At 42.6% G+C, this 18071-nt stretch overlaps 1 protein-coding gene across 3 annotated transcripts in view; it reads right to left on the bottom strand.

Annotated features, from left to right (window-relative positions):
- The window catches only part of LOC121458880 (phosphatidate phosphatase LPIN2), a 67034-nt gene that overhangs the window by 33655 nt on the left and 15308 nt on the right, over positions 1-18071 (bottom strand). The window contains exon 1 of one of the 3 annotated variants that reach the window (XM_041668238.1): positions 15162-15268. The exons of 1 other annotated variant lie outside the window; for it this stretch is intronic. In XM_041668238.1, the coding sequence (XP_041524172.1) occupies positions 15162-15263 (102 nt within the window). In that variant the 5' untranslated portion in view covers positions 15264-15268. Of the gene's footprint in view, positions 1-5224; positions 5230-15161; positions 15269-18071 lie in introns of those variants that run through there. One more of the 3 variants, XM_041668240.1, reaches the window with a different exon arrangement.

The following is an 18071-nucleotide window of genomic DNA, read 5'->3' on the forward strand; positions in this document are numbered from 1 at the left end:
ATACACAATTTTTAAATTTTTACGTTATCGAGACAGAGTCTCATTGTGTAGTCCTGGCTGGCCCAAAACCAGAGAGATACATTAGGTAGCTTTTGAGCTCACAGAGATCTGTGAATGCTCAAGATCTGCCTGCTGAATGCTGGGATTAAAGGCTATGCCACCACGACTGGCCAATCTCTCTCTAGGGTCTCATTTTGTAGCCTAAAGGCCAAATAAAATCCTATTTTAGCCTCTCAAATGCTAGGCTTACAGGTGTGTGCCACTGTATCTGACAGTAATTACTTCTTGAACAAAGAAAGAAAAAATCAAACGAACTATCAATACATAAGCTAGACCAATCAATAAGCTAAAAGCACGCACTGTGTGTGGCAGAAACATTGCTCCATCAGAATACTCACAGATCACGTCACTGTATCTCTTTCTTCTTCTTCATCTTTTTGTTTATTTTCTTTGACATGGTTTCACTATGTAGCCGTGTGTGTCTGGAATTCACTCTGAGGTCCCTACTGGCCTTGACTCAGAGATCCACTTGCCTCTGCCTCTTGATTTTCACCAGGCCCGACTGATTATACTTTTAAAAATTAGCCTTTCTAGATCAGAAGTTCAAGGACAGCCTGAACTATCTCCAAAACACCAAATAAACAAATGAATTAGCAAACTGTCTTCCTACTGTGAGACCAGTGTAGGTTGCAGAGTTTTGAGAAAGAACACAGCAAAACATCACAACCAGTGTCGTCTTCTCCCCAGTTCCTAGCAACCATTAATATGTTTTCTATTTCTGAAATTTCTGTCATTTTAGGAAGGAAGTCATATAAATAGCATCATAAACTATTTAGTCTTTTAAGACTGCCTTCTTTCCCTCATATTTTTTTGAAGACTTATCCATATGGCTGTATCAATAACTCATTCAATTTTCCTGCTACATAACATTTCATGGCATAAACTTATCATGAAAACAAAACACAACAAAACCAAACCAAACCCCTTTACTTGTTGAAGGACAGGTAACTGTGCTTCTGGCTATTACAAAGAAGACATAGTTCTAAGTATCTGAGCACAGGTCTGTGTGAATGTGCGTTTTCATATTCTAGGGCAAATGCCTAGGACAACTGCGTGCAAACCAAGTGCAGGCTTAGCTGTTTTGGATCTGTCCGACTACTACTTTCCAGGATTACACTACCATTCACATTCCCACCCGCAATGGGAGGTGGGAGGTGAAATTATCTGGCATCCTCACGATACGTGGCATTACTGCTTACTCTAGCTTTAACAACATATAATGACTCGCATTTCTTTAATAGCTAATAATGCTGAGCACTCTGTTCGTGTACTGCTCCACCTCTTGAGTGTCGGTCTACAGTTCGGAAGAGCCCTTGTCTCACTGTCTACAGTTCGGAAGAGCCCTTGTCTCACTGTCTACAGTTCGGAAGAGCCCTTGTCTCACTTAGAGGGAAATGAAATGCAGATCTTTGTTCCCACTTCTGTGGGCAAAGATTATCTCTAACCAGAACCGATGTGAAGTTCATTTGGAGGTCGTTCATCATATCACCTCCTTTCCCAGGAAGTGCTTCTCTGCCTCCTAGAATGCTCTGAGTTGCCCTGTTCTGTAAAGCACAAATGTTCAGGACATGCTCTTTTGCCTGTTGCAACATATTAGCTAGGTGGCACACAGAGTCAGTATTACGTGACTGATTGAGGATGGCAATGCTAAAATGTTACAATTTGTAAAACAAAAAAACCGTCACACTATAGACCTTAAAAAAAGAAACTGAAAACAGCAAATTTTAAACATCAGCCATAAACCACCATGTTCTAAATGTAACAAGCTTACATCAACTAGTACATACAATCCATAATTAAGTGTAACAACATCTATTCAGGAAGACTTTAATTACTGTGGTTAAGAGTTGTGCTGGTATACATAAAGTAACTATTGTACAAAAGTTAGTTGCTAAATGTAGAAAAATACAGGCTGTCAAGAAACTCATTTTCTCTTGGAGGACATGAAGCCATTGGGTTTATATTTTGTAGGCTGAGAAAACAAAAATATATGGAGGCCAGGGCCCTACCATGTACTACACCCCGGAAATGGCCAGGAACAACCTGTCAGCTACACAATACATCTAATAACTGAACTTTCAGAGAGCTCTCTACACCCCAACGTAGACTATTTTGAGACAGGATTTCACTGTATGGTCTGGACTGTCCTGGAACTATGCAGACTAGGTTAGCCTCAAATTCACAGACCTGCCTCTGCTTTCAGAGTGCTAGGGTCAGAGGTGTGCACCACCATGCCTGCAAATAAATTTTAAAAGATAAGGAAGCTCAAACGTCAGAGAAATAGGTGATGTTATAGGGTGGACACTTATGTGTGTCTCCTTTCCACCCCCACTCCATGTACTGAGGCCCTCACCTCTCAAGTGAAGGGATTTGGAGATGGGCCTTTGGAAGGTAACCAGGGTTAGGTGACCAGAAGTGTCTCACCCTCACTTGTGTCCTTATATACACAGAAAGACAGAGACAAGAGTCAGCATTTTTTTTTACCCTGCCACGTGAGGACATAACAAGATATCGGCAAGTCTATAAAAAGGTGCCCCCCCCCAACACATACACTGAACCTCTCAGCAACTCAGCCTTGGACTTTAAGCCACACCAGATTTGTAATAAATGCCTATTGTGTAATCCACATTAGTTTAGGTCAGATGCTATCCATGACATTCTGTTCTAACCATCCTACGTGTCTTCTTAAACAGCATATGCGGCAATCACTTCAGCTCCAAAACAGACAGTACCAGCTCCAGAGACCACTTTCCCAAACAGCTCTACCTACTTACCATACACAAGAATCACACTAAACACTGCCACCCTCCAGTGACACAAGTGCATCTCTAATGGAGGAGGGTCATCTGTCTATTGGTTAATAAAGAAACTGCCTTGGCCCTTTAATAGGACAGAAAATTAGGTAGGCGGAGAAGACAGAAGAGAATGCTGGGAGGAAGAAGCAGAGTCAAACAGTCGCCATGATTCTCCCACTCGAGACAGGCGCAGGTTAAGATCTTTCTTGGTAAGCCACACCTCGTGGTGCTACACAGATTATAGAAATGGGTTAATCAAGATGTGAAAGTTAGCCAGTAAGAGGATACAGCTAATGGGCCAGGCAGTTTCAAAGAATCCAGTGTGTGTGTTATTTCGGGTGTAAAGCTGGCCGTGCGGGCAGCCTGCGGCTCCTTCTACACATCTCGGGGGTTTCTGAGTAGTCACAACTGCATCTCACTTATCATTCTGGCTGTGCACCCTACTCTTTAAAGAATGCCTCAGTCTGCTCTCACTTCTATGACAATCTAGACACAAGGGTTCAGTAACAATCTGAATCATAGATTAGTAGGACTGACCAAGAGGACATATTGTTTGATGGCTACTCAGTACTTTTTAAGATCAAACACACCTCATTCAATCTTTAAAAATAGGACATGAGTTTGCAAGGGCAGCACCATTGTATTTTGTGAGCAAGACAGAGACAAGTTTGCACCCTACTACTGTTCACTAAAACCAGTTCCACCTCAGCTCAGGGTCCCAAACCCGTGTTCCTAAGGCTGAGTTAACCTTGTAGGGTAAAAGGGGCCAGTCAAAGAAAACCCTGGCCCCAAGACCACGGCCAAAGAACACACCTTGCCCCTAACCAATCAATCCCAGAGCACAAAAATCAACCGATTCCTAGGCATGAAATCCAACCAATCTCTGAGCTTGTCTCAAGCTCAGTAATTGAAATCCTACTAATCCCCACCCTGAAAATCTCCACCATAGAAAGTTTCACCCCTAAGAAAGCCTATATAAGCCCTGTACCTGTTCAGTTTGGGGTTGCCTTTTTCTGCTCTGGTAGGGTGGCCAGTCTCCTGGAGCAGAGCGGAGTGGTGGGTGACACTTCCCCATAGCAGAGCAGAGTGGCGGGTGACACTTCCCCACAGCAGAGCAGTGCAGAACTGTGATGACCTCACGGGGGAAGCCTCCCCTGCTGGGGCAGAGTTGCTACCTGTGCATTAGTCCCCACAGCAACAGTGCTGTTAGGATACTGTTCCCTTCCAAGCTGGAGGTCATCCTTGGCTTCTGACTGCCAGGATCCCTTTCCCTTCAGAGCTGTAACATTAAATCCTGGCAGTTTTTCTCCAACCCAGGATAACATAAAGGTGAGAATAAGCTATGAATTTGATGATAAATGGGAGCAGTGGCAAGGGTGCCCAGAGAGTCATCTGCTGCAAGTTCCTCTCTGCCCTTTCCAGAACTGGCAGGGAAATCAAATCCCAGGGACTTGCCCGCGTCTTGTAGGGACCTGACTTGAGTTTCATAAAATGTTTAGAGTATAAGCAGCTGGTACGGCAAGGATAGCAAAGGAGGAACGAGGTGACAAACTGAACAGAAAGGAGCGAGCACAGGCAGAGTCAACAGCAAGCAGCACCACTAATAGCAGAGAGCTTGACAGAGCATCTGGCTTCCTGAGAAGCTGCCTCCAAATATGGGCCTCATTTTGCACTGCCGTTTAGTTCCCACAATAACTGCTAGTTTATTTCTTCAATTTTCATTATTTTATAAAACAAGAAAAAGGAATAGCACAAGGATGATCCAAGTCTAGTTTACCACCACCCCACCCTACCACAAGGAGCACCACAGAACAGATGTCCACGAAGATCATTTAATCTGCAAGCAATATTGCACAAGAAATACAGGTTGCACACGTAAAATCTGCTGCTCTCAAACCCTCAAGCGCTCCCAGGCCCTCTTATTCTGCCTGCACAGCATAGTGTGGCTGAGTGGGGCTCTCTTGCTATAGGAAACATGTATTCCCTGTGCACAGCATCTAAGTTAAACCCAGTGTCTTCCAGTAACTTCCTGAACACAAAGTTCCCAAGACCAGCCATTTTCTCACAATGGAAAAGGAAGTCTAAAAGAAGCCGTACCCAGGACAAGTCCTTCTATGTAAACCCTGCAGGTTTAACTTAGAAACTATTATGGACAGCAACTGTAATTCCTTTAAGAAACACATGAGATTTATAGTTGTTAACTAAACACCTGCTCTACCAGCCTGTTCCTGGAAAAAGCTAATTTTTATTCAGTCAAAAACCTGAGCACCTCCTTCATGCCAAGGCCTTAAGATTCAAAGAGAACCCCTCCTCCCACAGAGCAGGCCTGGATCCCCCAAGAGAACAGGACACACAGTGTCTCAGCTTACAGAACACCCTGTGATGTTGCTGTAGTGGTCTTGTTTTCCTTCTAACGGTCTGTATCAAACCATGTAAATAAGCATTAGAAGGTAAGGCTCTGTCTGCACTGAGTCACCCCCCCCCCATGAGCATTAGATGGTAAGGCCTGCACTGAGTCACCCCCCCCATGAGCATTAGATGGTAAGGCCTGCACTGAGTCACCCCCCCCCATGAGCATTAGATGGTAAGGCCTGCACTGAGTCACCCCCCCCCCCATGAGCATTAGATGGTAAGGCCTGCACTGAGTCACACTCCCTCCCCTTCACTGACTTTCTTTGTTTGTTTATTTCTGAGACAGGGTTTCTCTGTGTAACAGTCCTAGCTGTCCTGGAACTTGCACTTGTAGAGCAGGCTGGCCTTGAACTCCCAGAGATACCTGCCTCTGCCTCCTGAGTGCTGGGATTAAAGGCATGCACTGACTTTTAAGAAGATTAGAAAAGAGAAAAAAAAGTATCTGCTTGGTAGAGTGAAAAAAGATTTCAGGATGAAAAAAGAAAAACCCAAGAAATAAATCCAAACTTGTTCTAGGTGTGGAAATAAATCTAAGGGGCTAAATGAGTGGGAAAAGAGGGGGTCTTGGCAGGTAGAGACAATAGCATGTGACAAAGAAATAGAGTTTGAAAGGCAAAAGTGAGATGGCACATGACCTCAGATCTAGGACAATTTAATTCCAAGGGTGCTGGGTGATGTGGGTGATGGCAGCAGATCGTACTGGAGGATGACTCGGAAGAGAGAAGCCACAGCAACGTAAAGCAGGAGACGAGAGCCAAGCTTGGTGACATGCCGACACACACCTATAATCTCAGAACTCTGGAGGGAGGGGTGAGAAGATCAAGAGTTCTACGCTATTCTTGGGAGACATGGTGAGTTTCAGGCCAGCATGGGCTACATGATGCTCTGCCTTTAAAACAACAACAAAGCAAAGCAAAACAAACAAACCATCAAACAAAAAACGGCCAGAAGACGGAACAGCTCTAATGTAGACTGGAATATCCATAGGGACTAGAACCTATGAGAGCTGCTGCTGGCTCAGGGCAGACGCTAAGGGAAAGGATTATGACCCATCTAGACGGAGGCAGGAAACCATCCAGCACATAGCTGGGATGCAGTAAGCATCGATGAGTGACCCAATCTGATTAGATGGGCAAAAAAGGGGCAAATGTGGCCGGGAACTTCCTGTTAAGGTTTAACTTAAAGAATTACTATACCTGATCAAAATTCTTACCATTTATACTATTAATTTAAAGAATTACTATACATGATCAAAATTCTCACCATTCCGGCCCTTTTCTAAAATAGAACTTCCCTTCAATCACAAAAGCACTTAATGACTAAGAAGGTAAACCAGGTTAGGGAGTCAGCCCCATGTGAGTGCCAAGAGTCTCTGCTAATCTTTGCTGCTTCTGCAATTAGTCTGTCATAAAACTGACAACATGTACAGCCTTAGGCACTGTTCTGTGCCTTTCTCACGGGGAGCTTTAGAATCCTTGAGCTGGTGTCTGGGGCTCCAAGCACACCTCCTGGGAGAACAGGCTTTAGCCAATTAGAGGCGCGCTTAAAGGATCTGTGCAACTTTTTGCCCTCTCAGCATCTCTCCTAAATTTCTATTCGCCTGGACTGTTTGGAGTCCGTTTCTAAAGTCTGCCAAGGATATGCACATGCCCACACTGTTATAGCCGAGGCTTCAAAAGCCCAGGCCTCTGTTATATCCCTTCAAAACCAACTGGTAAAACTAACATGCAAACAGCCCAACTGCAACTAGCAGAGGCACTGCTACTTAAACAGTTAGTTGTGTTGGAAATTGAAGCCAGGCCCTGCATATGCTAGACAAGCGCTCTACCGCTGAGATAGCTACCAGTCTGTCTGTGTTTTCTCTTTTAACGAGAAGACAGAGGGCCTTAGGCAAAGTGATAAACTATGGTTCCATCAAAGCATATTTTCTACATGTTCTTTTGTTTGGAAAGGTAGGGTTTATATTGACTAGGTTTATGGTATAACTTAATTTGGGATTCTTCTGCTGCAGCCTTGAGTGATGAGATTACAGTGTGCAACATAACACTCACTACAATGTATTTCCTTGAGGGAGTAGAAAACATTACTACTGAGGTCTATCTTCTGTACTGACCACTTTCACTATCTACAAAATAAATTAGCTAGGTTCAGTTGAGTAAGAGTGGTGGTTTGAGTAAGAATGCCCCCACAGGCTCATAAATTCGAATGCTTGGTCACTAGGGAGTGGGACTACTTGAAGGATTAAGAGGTCTGGACTTGCTGGAGCAAGTGTGACCTTGTTGGAAGAAGTGTGTCACTGGGGGTGAGTCTTTGGGTTTCAAAAGCCCAAGCTAGGCCCAGTGTTCCTCTCTTCCTGCTGCCTGAGGATCTGGATGTAGAACTCTCAGCTACTTCTCCAGCACCATGTCTGTGCACGCCACCATGCTCCCTGCCATGATGATAATGAACTAAACCCCTGAAAATGTAAGCCGCCCCCAATTATATGCTTTCTCTTGTAAGAGTTGCCTTGGTCATGGTGTCTCTTTACGGCAATAGAACAATAAGACAGTAAGGCTCACGAAGAGGAAAAAATACTTTGCCACTATAGCAATGCACATTCTTTCCCCAGTAGTGGCCCTACGGTTTGCTTCAGCTTCTCAGCAGGTAAAGAACAAACCACAAAAGATCACTGGTTTCACCTTCAAAAACCCTCAATATTTATCTCTTCACCTTGTCACTTGTCCAATAATTTTCAGGTCAATTTTTCAAAATCCAATACCAGTTTTCCTCTCCATCTGCTATTTTATAAAAAGAGCAAATCCTTGTTTCAGACCTCCTAAATAAGGAAGATGTGGGATCAAGTAGCAAGCATATTCATAACAGACTGTGTTTATCTTAAGAACACAGTAGACCAGGCACTGGGGCAAATACCTATCATATACCTAGCACTTGGGAGCCGGAGGCAGATGATCAGGAGTTTGAAATCAGAGTCACATAGTGAGTTCTAGGCTAGCATGGACTACATGAGACCCTGCCTCAAAAATAACAAAAGATGGGGTCAGAGAAAGGCTCCGTGGCTAAAGGATTTTCTGCTTTTCTGACGGACATGAGTTCAGCTGCCAGAACCCTATCAGGTGACTCACAACTGCCTCTAACGCCAGCTCTAGGGATCCAACATCCTTTTCTTGTCTGTAAGCACTGTACAGACAATATACAAATAAAAATAATAAAAAATTAAAGTCAAAGACCAAAAGAGCAAAGAGAGGAAGAAGGGGAGTGGGGAGTAAAAGAGCATGGTGGACAAGATCATGAAACCGGCACGGCTGAGGACGCATGGGTCATGGGGGACAAGACCATGAAACCAGCACTGCTGAGGACACATGGGTCATGGTGGACAAGACCATGAAACCGGCACTGCTGAGGACGCATGGGTCATGGTGGACAAGATCATGAAACTGGCACTGCTGAGGACGCATGGGTCATGGTGGACAAGACCATGAAACCAGCACTGCTGAGGACGCATGGGTCATGGGGGCATTTGCATCCCTTTTCTCCCATCCCCGTTTGATGCTATTGTAGTTCCATATAATTAAATTATGTCCCTACCTATATTTTCACTCCATTTTTCCCATTTCCACCTGCAGAACAATGTCTTATAATTTAGTTCAAATCTCTCAACTTAAATACTCCTGGTCTTCACGTCCACTATAACAGGTTACCAATGCTGTTACAGAGAACATCTAACTTGGCTAATAATAAGGAGAAATGTAAGAAATAAAATTGCATACCAGGTGGCAGTGATGCACGCCTTTAATCCCAGCACTCAGGAGGCAGAGGCAACCGATCTCTGTGAGTCTGAGACCAGCACCGTCTACAGAGCAAGTTCCAGAAATGGCTCCATAGCTACTTGGAAATGCTGTCTTGAAAAACAAAACAAAACAGAAGTAAAATTACTAGGATATGTAATGGATTTTTAAGATTTTGAAAGCTATTATTATCAAATTATTATTAAATCGGCCAATGGAATGATTATCTGCTTAAGAAAAATTTTAGCTAAATGTTTATATTGAATCTGTTTTGAAACATATTTTAAGATTTTAAACATCTGTACTTGGGACTATTCAAAATAAACTTTACATGTAATAAAATTCATTCTTTCGTAATACTTGTTTATATGTGTATAAGTGTTTGTATGGAGGTGTGCAGAGGCCAGAAGAGCGTGTCAGGTGTTACGTGGATGTTGCGATACTGTGTATTTTAAGTAAGCATTCATATAATCATAGTAATCAAGATATAGAACAATCAGATTGCTGTCTCCTCTGCGTCCCCTCTGCCCCTCTGTGGTAAGCCCTCCTCCTCCAACTTCCCAGCATGCTTTCTGTCCTCAGTCTTGTCTTTTCCTGACAAATACACAAATAGAATCATGGAATAGGTAGTGATTTCTTGTATTTAGCACAATGCACCTAAAATTTTTTTACAGTGTTATATGCATTAGTAGTTTATTGTTGTGGGTTTTATTTTATTGTTTTTTTCAGAGACAGAATCTCACTTTGTAGTCTTGGCTGCCCTCAACTTACTGTGTAGAACTGGCTAGCCCAGAACTCACAGGAGAGCTCCATCTGCCTCTGCCTCTGGAGTGCTGGATTAAAGGAGTGCTCAGCTAGCTGTCTGTTCCTATTACATATTGTTCTGTGGTGTGACTATACTCTAGTTTATCCTTTTCCCCTGGGTGTCCCTGTTCTTGACAATTACAAGGTAAAGCCAACACAAATATTTGTGTAAAGAATTTTATTTGGTTACACACTTAGGAGTGGGACTGCACTGCTTAGAAGTAGGTGTGAAAACAACTTTTTGTAGCAACTATTTAGATTTCCTTAAGGTGCTCTGTTGCAATTTATAGTAAAATAGTCCCACACTAGCCCAGAATGGAGTATAATAAAGGTTTATTTACTTAGGGGTGGACTCACATAAAAAGCAATGATCAGCAGTCCCCTGTGTGAGCAGGGAACTGGAACCAAATCCAGGAGCCAAGGGGTCCGCGCATGCTTTTCATCTGCATCTATAGTTCATGAGACCACGCCCAAAGTAGGCCAGTATCTTAAAATCTCAGGGGAGTTTCTTGTTAAAGAAATCTCTTCTCAAATTATTTTCAAAATGAGTTTACTTGTTTAACTGTACTTCATGTTCCTATGCGAGATGTGCACCTAATGGTCAAAGTGCAAATTCTTCATTTACTCACAAGTCATACATACTTCATGTACATCTATGACAAATCACATATGACCCAAATGAGTATTTTACTCTCACCATCAGACAAGGCGTTATGTCATAGGCTGTATTAGGTATGAAAACCAGGGCCCACAGAGGATAGGCATCCTACCTGAAGAAAAGCAGCTACAGAGAACAGGTCCAGTCAAGTGTCCTGACATGTCAATCACTACCTTTTCACTTCATCTAAGAACTTAATGAGATATGTGTGGGAAGAAATCTCAAAAGGCCATGAAGATTCTCCACATGGTAGCACATATTAAAAGACAGGCCTTTTATTACCAGTAGGCTTAGATATAATGTTATGATCAGAAATATAAGGTTTATTTGTTTGTGTGTGCTTTGTTTTTCAACACAGGCTTTTTGTATGTGTGTAGCCCTGGCTGTCCTGAAACTCACTCTGTAGACCACGTGGGCCTCAAACTCAGAGATCCACCTGCCTCTGCCTCCCATGTGCTGGGATTGAAGGTGTGTGCCACCACTGCCAGACAGAAATAAATGTTTCAAGGCACAAGTTCTCAACTTTCTTCCTCGGCACCCTATCTTAAACCTTCTACTACAATATGATAATTGTACAACTAACCTATTTTTGTAGTGGTCATTGATAACCATAAGATCTCCAAGATAAACACAGAAGTCCAATCCTTGGCTTTCACATAAAGTCACCCAATTTTAGTAAGCTATTTCTACACCCATATCCTCTACTTCAGGGATAACTACCAAATATGCTGGTAGTATAATTTACAATTTCTTTTGAAACATCCTTCTCTATTGGAAATTCTATTTATGCCCTGACCTTTAAGTCAAGAATCAATACGATTCTTTTATAGTCAAAATACAGTCTCAGCATAGGTACAGACTAACATTCGTTTAGGCTGTAGGCCCAGGAAACGGTACATTCAATCTCATTTATCTTCCTGTCTTTATCTTCTCACCCTCTCTCGTCCCCTTAAAAAGAGCCTTAGTTAAATACTACAGCTAAGTGAAGCTGACGCTGAGAAAGTAAACCGTGTGACTTCTGTGGGCTGACAGCCCTTCCCCTGAATCTGATGAGAGCCTGAGAGAGCTCAGAGAGCAAGGAGCTACCTGAATTACCAATAGGGTTTAACAAGTCCATAACACTTCCACTAACAAGGCAGCTACAACACTTGAAGGCCCAAAGTTCAGTGACATTCTCAGGAGCTCGGGATTGTATTATCAATAAGTCTGACAGAACGGGGTCTGCTTTAGAAAGAAAGCGAAACTTAAAACTAAAACTCAACTGGTTTTGGTGAAATTCTGAGTTTGTTATTTGTTTGGGCAACCTGGTTGTATTTTAAAAACAAGTTTAAGGGAAGCAGAACACCTGAACATTCTCTGAGTATCGTCCCCAAGCCACACTTTACATAGAGGGAGACAACTGTTTTATAGTGCAGGGCTCTGCAGACACTACCATCAAATAATCAAGGGATAACTCACTTAAAAGATTAATCACTTCTGCGGTATTTCTGTCAAAAACGTATGCCCCCAATCTAACTGTGTGCTGACACCAAACAGCATGTCTGATCAGCGCTCACTGAACAAGAGTCTATGCAAACTGGGGAGAGTAGGAAGGCTGGAAGAGACTGAGGGCACATGGCAACCAGACAGGGGCTTCTGAAACAGAAAATGTACTTTTTTGTGCTAAAAACAAAACAAAAACTAGTTCTCAGACTCCCTACTGTTTCTGTTTGATAAACCCATTTATGCATGTAAGCAAAGGAAAGTGCAGCAGAACTCAGCAGGGATCCCTCGCCCTGGGTTCTGGCTCTGGCTGCTCATCAGGAATGCTTGAGGAGGCCCTAGGGCCAGAATACAACCCCATTACAGGGACAGCACTGTGCACTCTTCATGTGACTCGAAAATGTCACAGGATTTCAAGTTGAGGATCAGAGGCAGTTACAGTTCCCAAAGTTGAAGGGGACACTTCCTGCTTCACTGTCCTTAAAGAGAAGCTTTCTTCCCGTATAATGTCAGTCTGTAGTGGCCATGGGCCATGCTTTGTTAGCATGTGAGAGTATAAATGGCTGATGGCTTCTTCAATCCCATTCTCTTGTGCCCTTTGACCCTTCAGGTCAATCTCTGCAGGTGATAACAGTTCTGAGGTTACACAACTCTCTCTTCAGGTTTGCCCAGGGGTAATTTTAGGTGATTTTTTTTTTCTTTATCTGTTTTTTGTTTTTCATTTTGAGACAGTTTCACCAGGTATCCCAGGTTGGCCTCAAACTCACCATCTTCTGCTTCTGCATACCATACTTGATACCAGATTCTAGGTAAGCTCCCTTCCAGATGCAAAGTTGCTAATGCTAAGATGATCCACCAAAGGCAACGAGGAACAAACAAGACTTCATTAGAGCTAAGATGTTACCCTTAAAAAAAAATAACATCAGCAGGACTGCTTTACCATTTTTTGGAAGGAAAAAAAAAAAACTTTGGCCAGGATGTTACATAAGAAATTTAGATAATGCCTCTGAAGTACAAAACTGGATTCAAGAAAGAGGGAAAGAAATGTTCTAGAATAAGATATGAAACAATGAAAAATAACAAAATCTGCCCTGTTTTCAAAATGCAATATCACACACAGAAACTCTATGTAAGCCTATAGTTTCCTTTTCCATAACTTTGTAGATTTTGTAACGTAGTAGAATTATGCTAGAATACGTAAACACTGAGAAACAAACGCCTTCCTAAAAGGGTGATATTTTAACTTTGGGCCCTTCGGAGAGTTGTGCCCAATTCTTTCAAGACCAAGCTAGCAGCCTGAGGTTTTGTCACGGCACACTTTAGGTAAGTTTTCTCAAACAGTCTCTCAGGTGCAAGGACCTCTGCTGGGCTAGCAAATACCTAGCACTAGTTCTAAAACAGAAGGGGTCGAGGTGGAGAAACCTCGGCTCATCACAGGACCGGCTGGGGAGAGAGAGCGCAAAGACCACACTTATAAAATGGAACTCCAAACCCACTTCCTCAGTAGTCTGGTAGCCAGGAAAGGGGGACTTCTTGTCTTACTATCCATCCATTCATATGCCTGTTTCAACACTTAGAGCTCTGGTTAGTTTAAAAGCCAGGATTCTTTACTGCACACACCCAGGTTCATACGAAAGTCAAACTCCTAGATAATCATTATAGCTTACCAAGCAGATACCAAATCTAGTATGCCAGCTACTGGCCATTAAGAAAATTCTCTTGGGGTGGGGTGGTGACTCAGGGAACATCAATGGCAAAGGGGACTGTTAAGAAAACGCAGCCTAAGCAAACACCTTTGATTTCCCTTTGAAACATACCAGCAGCAAGACGTCTAAGAACTTGTACTGTAACACAGTCAGGTCTGTGTGCTGGTTAAGTGGCTTTTAGAAACACTTCACAGAGAACTAAGTCTGGTCACATTCTTTCCTCTGATGTTTGAGACTAATGTGCACAAATTCTTATGCATGTATCCTTTATATTACAACAGAGAGTTCAAAATAAAGTTGTCCCTACAGTAGCATCTGACTTGTATTCATATTCAGATAATGCTGTTACAAGCAAGTGAAACATCTGCATACGGACACCAGTGATCTCAGATCCAGAAGCAAGTATCACACAGTAAAACCCCTAACGGGACACAAACATTCTTATAGACTTTTAACACTAAAATCAACTAGGTTAACAGATTTCAGAAGTAATCTGTTTTATGTTTTGTTGACTTCATGCTACATATGCTTTTTTAAAAAAGAAATCAAGGTAATTTAAATTAAATGAGAAGACACAGGCAACATCAAATACCTTCATTTGGAGCTTCTGAGTACCTGAATCTAAAATTAGCTAGCCCCGGCTTCACTTTAAAATAAGGATTTAAGCCGGGCTTCATGGTACTCAGAAGAGTTAAAGCAGGAAGATGGTAAGTTCAAGGACAACCTATGGAACAGTCAGCCTGCCTGCGCTATATACTAGGATCCAGGTGCAAAACGAAACCAAAATAATTCAATAAACTAAAACTGAGCATTTAAATGCATCACTTTCTAAGGCTCCATGGGCAGAGTTAAATGATATTAGCTTCATATCACCTAACTATTTCCTTAAAGCAGACTCCTTTAGAACTCAACTTTACAAGCTGTGTTTGAGTTTGTACCTTGTAGCAAGAGAAAACTAGATTAAAAACTTTCAAACTTACCGCCCCCTTCAGCATTTTTTTTTTATAGTCACAAGAGGGAAAGCCTATAGTCACTCTTGTGTATCACATACCCAAACAAAAGCCAGTTTCAAGTAGTAGCTTAGCCTACAGGATATTTGACCAGGACACTGAAGTGACTTCTAGTCCCTCAACTACTACCCTAAGGTGCAAGAACAGAGCTCAATACATGTCTTTGAAATCTAGCTGTAAGCGAGTTCTCAGTTTAAAGCAACCACATTCTTCTCTAGGCAGGAAGTTACTAAACACCAAGAAACAGAATAAGGATAGCATAAAGGCAAGAGGGAGAGCGGGAGGCCAGCATTCTGTGCTACAGAACACTTTAAAGACACATTACCACGGCAGCATATCTTCCAAACAAGGAGTAGCCACCACTTTCACTTAGTGGGTGCTGTCCTTCTCAGGACTACCCAGATTCAGCTTCAAGCAAGGCAATGGAGGCATGGGTGAATGGAACTCACCAGAATGCCAGGAGGGGCCTTGTCACGATAAACACCTGCGGTTTTACTGAATGAGCTTTCCTGAGCCTTCTCATCTTCACCGTTATCTTCTAAGTAAAACATCTTAAAACTGAAGAGGCTTATCAAGCATGGCCCCACAGAGCTGAAGGCACCAACAAACAGAAAGTTATTCTGTAGACCATCAAGTACTAACTGTTGCAGACAGGGATGTAGTTAAAACTGAAAGCAAACAGGTCTTTAAAAAAAAAAAAGCAATGCACACACCACTTTACCAATGAGATTTGCTCAAAATGCCTCAGCCCCATCTCTCCAAAGAAGATAGGCAGGGGCATGGGGCAGGCTGTGCCATGTGTTTACACTGATAGGTACCAAGTCCTGCCCAATCGCAAGACAGTCAACTACAGCTTCCGTCACACAGAACAGGGATTGAGTTAATGATTCCCTAAGCCAATCACATCTTCATCTGTAGAAATAAAAACAGCTACCCAGGGAAGAAAACACTCGTGCAGTCATGTAAGGAAATGATGCACATCTGCTTGGATGGCAACACTGTGTCTCCCGCTCAGCCAGACTTCTACAGTCCAGCTACTAAGTAGTTTTATTCCACTGTACTGGCATGACCCAGTCTTTCTCACAAATCTGGAAGATGCCCTGGCTTGGCACTCTATAAATAACAAAACTAGACTTCAACAGTATGACACAGCAATATTTAAATTCTAGTATTCCCTGGCCAGCTCTCAGGATGTCACTACAAAGTAACCTCATTCAAACTTTTCTAAACCCTAAAACGTAACATAGACAGACACACATATAAAATATACTTGATTTTTAAGTTAAAACATTTTATTAAAGCCATTTTCTAAGACTCTGGAGTTTATTATAAATAGCCTCTTGCCACATATGCCTACTAAGTTTGCAAACAGGTGAGTACTAAGTGCTATAATAAACTAGGAGTGAAGGTAGCCACTAGATTTGAAAGATTTGGTATTAAAAAAAAAGGTGGTGAAAAATTGTGGTGCATGTGTATTGAAACGATAGTCCATATTCTGCATGGAGTATTTTTATTGATTCTGTGGATTTTTCTACATCATGTAATCAGGTGCACATGCTTAGATGTGCACAAATGCAACAGACTAAGTAAGGTATCCTGCTGTATTACTCTGTTCTTCCTTCTTTCTTTGAGGCACGGTCTCTCGCTGAACTTAGAGTTACTCTGACACTAAGCTCCAGTGATCCTCCTGCAGTGCTAGTACTACAGATATGTACATACAGCTTTTGTGTGAGTGTGCTGGGAACCCAAACTCAGGTCCTGGTGTTTGCACAGCAGGCTCCCTCTTACACAAAGAGCCATCTCTCCAGACCCGCTACTTCTTTGTATAATGGGACTCACAGAAAATTTAAAATTACATATATAGCTCACATTCAATTTCTGTTGTATGCCACTGGTTTTTAGGGCTGTAAGACAATTATGAGAGGGAGGAAATACATTTTACCTAACATGATAGGATTTCTAGGAATCCTATGCAAGTATTTAACTAATCAACTAGCGGATACACATACATTTAATGAGCGTATTACATTATTAAGCCTTTCCTTTTACCTTAAAACTTCAACTAAAACAAAAATTTTGACCAAGAAAGGGATTTAAATGCTAACTACAGCAATACTCCACCAAGATCCATACCATGAAGCTACAGTAAATAAAAGGTTAAGAGATGGAGGCGGCTCAGTGAGTAAAGGCACTTACTTACTAAGCCTGACAACTTGAGTTCCATCCCCAGAACTCACATGGTCAAAGTTAAACATAACTTCCATCAACCGTCCTCTGACCTTCATGTATGTACCGTGCTACTCTGCCCACAAAAGAAAACGTGAAAAATCAATCTCACCAACATGAGAAATAGGAAAGCCCATTGTATATTCAATTCATTCCCCAGCTGCTGTCAGGACAATACGTCTGCATTCACCTGCCATTTAATTGTACATCAGTACACAACTTCCTTCCTTCACAAGAAAAGTGACAAGAGTTTTGATGGCCGGAATGTTATGGCATGTGAAAAATTCCAGTCTCTTCCTCCACAATGGGCAGCAGCTCCAGGGCCCTAGCTTCAGACAGGAGAAATAAAACCTCACTCTGAGACGAGGAAGAAATGAGAGGCCGGGGAGAAGAATGGGCAAAACAGAACAGGGGTATTAAGGAGAAATCACCTAAGGTGATGCAAAGTCAGAGGCAGAGGAAATAAGATAAGGGTAAGAAAATATGTAGAAAGAAAGCAGAAAAGCAGAAGGTGGTGTGAGATGGAAAAGAGAAAAACCATCTATTCTAAATACGAGGAAGCTAAGGCCCAGAAAGTGGTAGAGCAATTAGCCAGACGTCACTCACTCAAGGCATAGGTACAGAACATGACTCCCTCAGTTTCTCCAGTTCTTTGTTTGGTTTTGTTTGTTTCGATTGCCAAGCTGAGAGCCAGAGAGGATGTGCTGGGGCGGAGGAAAGCAGCTGACCTGACACGGGGGTGAAGCTCAACAGATGAAGAGCAGGGAGAGTCCATAGGGCAATGGCCGTGGGTGTAACAACTCTGTCTGGGCAAGGTTCACCTCACAAGTCCCCTTTCATAACAGAGCAGCCGCTGGCTTTCTGGCCCACCTCAGTACTGTGTGTCACTGTTTTGATGAATAACTCACAGACTGTCCTGGCTGCAAAGGAACATGTACCGTGGACCCAACAGAGATAAGCTATGACACCACAGGCACACACACCTACAGTTTTCCCCAAGACTGACCTGGTGACACTTTCCATCAGTTTGGTAGGAGTGCTTACCTAACTCTTAGGAAACCCTGGGTTCAATCCCCAGCAAGCAGTCAAATAAAGCAGGTGGGATGGTGCATGCCTGTTCCCTCAACACAGGT

This window comes from Microtus oregoni, unplaced genomic scaffold (assembly GCF_018167655.1).
Source record: "Microtus oregoni isolate MIOR12 unplaced genomic scaffold, Mior012 000018F_ref0000195, whole genome shotgun sequence".
NCBI lineage: Eukaryota > Metazoa > Chordata > Mammalia > Rodentia > Cricetidae > Microtus > Microtus oregoni.